Raw genomic sequence first — 6,000 nt, 5'->3', positions numbered from 1 at the left:
GTAAGTGACTTGTGAGCGTCTCCACAGCCTTCATCATTGTTGCTGTGCAAGAGGTGATGAGTGTTGACCTGAGGTGGAACTTATGCTTGCTGGTTATTTTTGATTCACTACCTCTTCACTGCTCAGTGATTTGCCTACTAGTCCTACTGAGACTGACAATCTATCACTTGGATGCAAATGCAAATGTCAGCAAAGGGTGGGATGTTTACCCTTTTCCCAGTTTATGGCACAACTTATGCACCAGTGAGCCATGCCTATTTGTGATTTTTATTTACATATCCCAGTCTTGCTTAATACTTGTATTACAGCTTAAGAAATTATGCAGCATATTAAGGGATGAAAAACAGCACCCACCTTCATGGTCATTTTATTCATTCTGGGGGTGAGGCATGTCGCTGGCACGGCTGGCATTTATTGTCGATCCTAAGTTGCCCTGAGAGGGTGATTCTTTGGTAGCCCCACTGAGTGGTATGCCAGGCCACTTAGAAGGGCAGTGAAGAGTTAATCATATTGATGTGGGACTGGAATCACCTATCGGTCAGATTTCCTTCCCTAACGGATATAAGTGAAGCAGGTAGGTTTTTTTAGACACATTTTTAAGACAGCTTCATGATCACTTTTACATTGATTTTTTTTAATTTCCAGATTTTGTTTTAAGCTGAATTCTCAAACTGTCAGGTCTCTGGATTACTAGTCCAGTAACATAACCACTACACTATCGTACTGAATTATAAAACACACCATATGTTATTTAAACAAATTATAATTTAAATAAAAAGTAGTTTTCATTTTTTAATTCCCCACTTTATCCTTTCCTTCTTTAGGTCTTCCCATAACACGCACCTGGTGAAAAGGGAACTGTGCAATCTACTTTCATGTGTTCACCAATGGTGTTCTCCAGCCAAGCACCAGGAAATCTACATGTGTCAGGTTACAAGGAATATTTCTGTCACTTCACTGTGAAAGCCACTAAGATTACAATCACATTGCATAGTAAACTGCTAAATCAGACCCGGAGCCTACTGGCTGCAAAATTCTAAGATTTAAAAAAATGATTTCTGAGTGTAGGGGATAAAGTTTAAGATTAGCGCTTCTGGCACAGAGCTTTGTGCAGCACTGCGCATGCCAGGAATTCATGTGTAGAGGTTCGTGGCCAACTCCATTTTCAGTCAACTAAAATTAATACATCTCTTCATGCACTGATATATGCTCCAGTTCTGCAAAGTTCTGTGCCTGGAGGTGCTAAATTGTAAAATTTACCCCTTTCCAAACAAGATGAGCTCTTGAATTCAAGTCACTTGAATTATTAGGAAGTTAACATGTCACACGGTAATGAAAAACTCTTTTCAAAAGCTTACAATAATCATCAACTGGGATGGTCCTCAATAGTTATTAATACTTGTTTGCTTTAATAATATTTTTGTTGTCAGACACATCTTTTTAATCTTAATTGGTATGTTGCAAATAAACTCTGTAGATGTGTCAGGAAGTCCCACTGGTACAGCATTAACATATCTGCTCATCCAGAGCTATTAATTCCCTTTACATACTGGCCTGAATCTACTTGTTATGAGAAGTTGTTAAAAGTAGTTAGTATAATAGGGACATTCTACTACGACGCATAGCCTCACTGATCAAATACGCAGGGCTAATCTCTGGTTCTTCTGTCATAATCACAATATTTTGCCATTCACCAGTCTCATTTGATTTTTTAATAGTATCCACAACACACAGTGCATACAAGCAATCCTCAAATGTTGCTGCCATAGTTAGTGGTCTCCCATCCCAGGTCCGTCGATCTTCTTGGTCTTGAAATGCTTGTCGAATGGCTTGAACCATCATGATAGTACCCCTGAGGAACGGGGATGGGATATCCCTGAAAGCTTTTTCTGGGAGCAATGCATTACTTACAGGAGTTGTGTCTTCTAAAATCAGTTCCTTTTGAGTTGCGCTATTTCTTTGTCCAAACAAGTCGCTACCACTTACCATCAATCGGCCAGTGGACCCCACCACAATGATTTCCTGTTTAAAATCACCAGGGACATTGAAATTCAAAGTCACAGTACAGCACACACCGCCTTCTAAAACCATCTGAAAGGTGCAGAAGTCATCACTGGTGATCTGACGGATCCCTCTAATATGCTCTGTCTGCTTCACAAAGGTTTTCAGGAAGCCATGGACTTTGACTGCTTTTTGGCTGGTCAGAAAAGTCAAAAGGTCAATAATGTAGCTTCCCACTGAATGAAGCCCTCCACCGCCCATCAGGTCATCACAGCTCCAGTTGTACTTCTTACCCAGAAGACTTCCACTATGAACCTGAACCTCACAGATCAACAAGTCCCCCACGTAGCCCTCTTGAATCATTTGCTTCATCTTAACAAAGGCAGGGAGGAAGCGGAGAACATTACCCATTATACTCATGAGTTTGGGATAATAATGTGCTGCGGACATCATCCTAAATGCATCCAGAGGAGTTGCAGCTCTGTCACAGATGACATTCTTCCCAATTCCTAATTAAAAATTAAAAGAAAATGCATTAGCATACAGTCACAAATACTTATGCCTACTCACAAGCACAGTGTTTAACCCACAACTAGATAAGATTTCTCAGAGTCAATCCGCAGTCTGTACTGAGTTAGTTGATCTCTGCTAGGACAGCAATACGGGCACTCCAACTGACCTCAATGTCCCTGGAACATGGGAAGGAAATTTGTCCAGGATTTCTACTCCTGTCTCCAGCTGGAAGTATGTGCCAGTGAACATTGCTTGTGGGAAGTAACAAGCTTAGATACTCCACAGTCAAATAACCTGCTGACTCAAAGCTCATACATCAATAATGGGTACTTGGGTATAGTACCAGAATACATTCATGGAACTGGAGAGAAAATTGGCAAGTAACTTAAAAAAACCTCAGCAATGTTATTTCTCTGTCTCCATATCAGAAGAATATAAAGAAACAGCACAATACAAGTCATAGTGGAAAATACCAATACTAGTCACCGATACTCCAACAAAAAATAGAAAAAATATAAATGTAGAGAGTTCAAATAACTACCTTACATTATAACTGGGAGCCAGAAGAATGCTCCAATATATTTATTATATGTTAAAAATGCTCAGTGGGGTGCAACATTCCATTTCAAAATGCATTGAAAACTCCCATGTCACGCTCTGTCTATGGAAAAAACCATTGTAAAAATGTCAATATTTGGAAGCAGTTCCCGTTAATAAACCGTTGTTAAAAAAAAGAAAGACTTGCATTTATAAAGCTCCTTTCATGACCACCGGAAGTCTCAAAGCGCTTTACAGCCAATGAAGAACTATATTTTTGAAGTGAAGTTGTAATGTAGGGAATAAGGGATGGTATTAAATTGAAAACAAGAGCATATAATATGGCCAAGACTAGTGGGAGGCCAGAGGATTGGGAAATTTTTAAAAGCCAGCAAAGAACGACTAAAAAAATGATAAAGAGGGAAGATAGATTATGAAAGTAAACTAGCACAAATATAAAAAAAGATAGTAAGAGTTTCTACAGGTATATAAAAAGGAAAAGAGTGGCTAAAGTAAATGTTGGTCCCCTAGAGGATGAGACTGGGGAATTAATAATGGTGAACAGGGAAATGGCAGAGACATTGAACAAATATTTTGTATCGATCTTCATGGTAGAAGACGCTAAAAACATCCCATAGTGGATAATCAAGGGGCTATAGGAGGAAGGAACTTAATACAATCACTATCACTAATGGTAAAATAATGTGACTAAAGGTGGACAAGTCCCCTGGACCTGATGGCTTACATCCTAGGGTCTTAAAAGAAGTGGCTGCAGAGATAGTGGATGCATTGGTTGTAATCTACCAAAATTCCCTGGATTTTGGGGCGGTCCCAGCGGATTGGAAAACCGCAAATGTAATGCCCTTATTTAAAAAAAGAGGCAGACAAAAAGTATGAAACTATAGACTGGTTAGCCTAACATCTGTCATTGGGAAAATGCTGGAGTCCATTATTAAGGAAGCAGTAGCGGGACATTTGGATAAACATGATTTAATCAAGCAGAGTCAGCATGGTTTTATGAAAGGGAAATCATGTTTGACAAATTTGCTGGAGTTCTTTGAGGATGTAACGAGCAGGGTGGATAAGGGGGAACCAGTGGATGTGATGTATTTGGATTTCCAGAAAGCATTCGATAAGGTGCCACATAAGAGGTTACTGCACAAGATAAAAGCTCACAGGGTTGGGGGTAATATATTAGAATGGATAGAGGATTGGCTAACTAACAGAAAACAGAGAGTCGGGATAAATGGGTAATTTTCCGGTTGGCAAAAAGTGACCAGTAGGGTGCCGCAGGGATCGGTACTGGGTCCTCAACTATTTACAATCTATATTAATGACTTGGATGAAGAGACTGAATGTAATGTAGCCAAGTTGGCTGATGATACAAAGATGGGTGGGAAAGCAAATTGTGACGAGGACACAAATAATCTGCAAAGGGATATAGACTGGCTAAGTGAGTGGGCAAAAATTTGGCAGATGGAGTATAATGTAGGAAAATGAGAGGTTATCCACTTTGGCAGAAATAATAGACAAGCAAATTATAATTTAAATGGAGAAAAATTGCAAAGTGCTGCAGTACACAGGGACCTGGGGGTCCTTGTGTATGAAACACAAAAAGTTGGTATGCAGGAATAGCAAGTAATGGAATGTTCGCCTTTATTGCAAGGGGGAATAGAGTATAAAAACAGAGAAGTCCTGCTACAACTGTACAGGGTATTGGTAAGGCCACACCTGGAGTACTGTGTACAGTTTTGGTCTCCGTATTTAAGGAAGAATATACTTGCAATTGGAGGCTGTTCAGAGAAGGTTCACTCGGTTGATTCCAGAGATGAGGGGGTTAACTTATGAAGATAGGTTGAGCACATACGCACTGGAGTTCAGAAGAATGAGAGGTGACCTTATTGAAACATATAAGATAATGAGGGGGCTCGACAAGGTGTTTTCAGCAGGAATCGAATAACATAAAAGTAATTTTTTGTAAAAATTGAATATAGGAATGGGTATTGTATGTATACTGTACGCTCCACCTGTGTACATATACAAATGATGGATACAGTGCGTTCTACCTGCACATAAGAACATAAGAACATAAGAATTAGGAACAGGAGTAGGCCATCTAGCCCCTCGAGCCTGCTCCGCCATTCAATAAGATCATGGTTGATCTGGTCGTGGACTCAGCTCCACTTACCCGCCCTCTCCCCGTAACCCTTAATTCCCTTATTGCTTAAAAATCTATCTATCTTTGACTTGAATACATTCAATGAGCCAGCCTCAACTGCTTCCTTGGGCAGAGAATTCCACAGATTCACAACCCTCTGGGAGAAGAAATTCTTTCTCAACTCGGTTTTAAATTGGCTCCTCCGTATTTTGAGGCTGTGCCCCCTAGTTCTAGTCTCCCTTACCAGTGGAAACAACCTCTCTGCCTCTATCTTGTCTATCCCTTTCATGATTTTAAATGTTTCTATAAGATCACCCCTCATCCTTCTGAACTCCAACGAGTAAAGACCCAGTCTACTCAATCTATCATCATAAGGTAACCCCCTCATTTCTCGAATCAGCCTAGTGAATCGTCTCTGTACCCCTTCCAAAGCTAGTATATCCTTCCTTAAGTAAGGTGACCAAAACTGCACGCAGTACTCCAGGTGCGGCCTTACCAATACCTTATACAGTTGCAGCAAGACCTCCCTGCTTTTGTACTCCATCCCTCTCGCAATGAAGGCCAACATTCCATTCGCCTTCCTGATTACCTGCTGCACCTGCAAACTAACCTTTTGGGATTCATGCACAAGGAACCCCAGGTCCCTCTGCACCACAGCATGTTGTAATTTCTCCCCATTCAAATAATATTCCCTTTTACTGTTTTTTTTCCCAAGGTGGATGACCTCACACTTTCCGACGTTGTATTCCATCTGCCAAACCTTAGCCCATTCGCTTAACCTATCCAAATCA

General features: G+C 40.5%; 1 protein-coding gene across 1 annotated transcript in view; it reads right to left on the bottom strand.

Moving 5' to 3' along the window:
* Positions 1-1,386: 1,386 nt before the first annotated feature.
* The window catches only part of gfod1 (glucose-fructose oxidoreductase domain containing 1), a 197,852-nt gene continuing 193,238 nt past the window's right edge, over positions 1,387-6,000 (bottom strand). The window contains exon 2 of the mRNA XM_070879875.1: positions 1,387-2,510. Within this exon, the coding sequence (XP_070735976.1) occupies positions 1,591-2,510 (920 nt within the window). The 3' untranslated portion in view covers positions 1,387-1,590. The remainder of the gene's footprint in view (positions 2,511-6,000) is intronic.

Source organism: Pristiophorus japonicus, chromosome 5 (assembly GCF_044704955.1).
Source record: "Pristiophorus japonicus isolate sPriJap1 chromosome 5, sPriJap1.hap1, whole genome shotgun sequence".
NCBI lineage: Eukaryota > Metazoa > Chordata > Chondrichthyes > Pristiophoridae > Pristiophorus > Pristiophorus japonicus.
The sequence above is the reverse complement of the archived record's forward strand: the minus strand, read 5'-3'. Positions and strand labels throughout refer to the sequence as shown.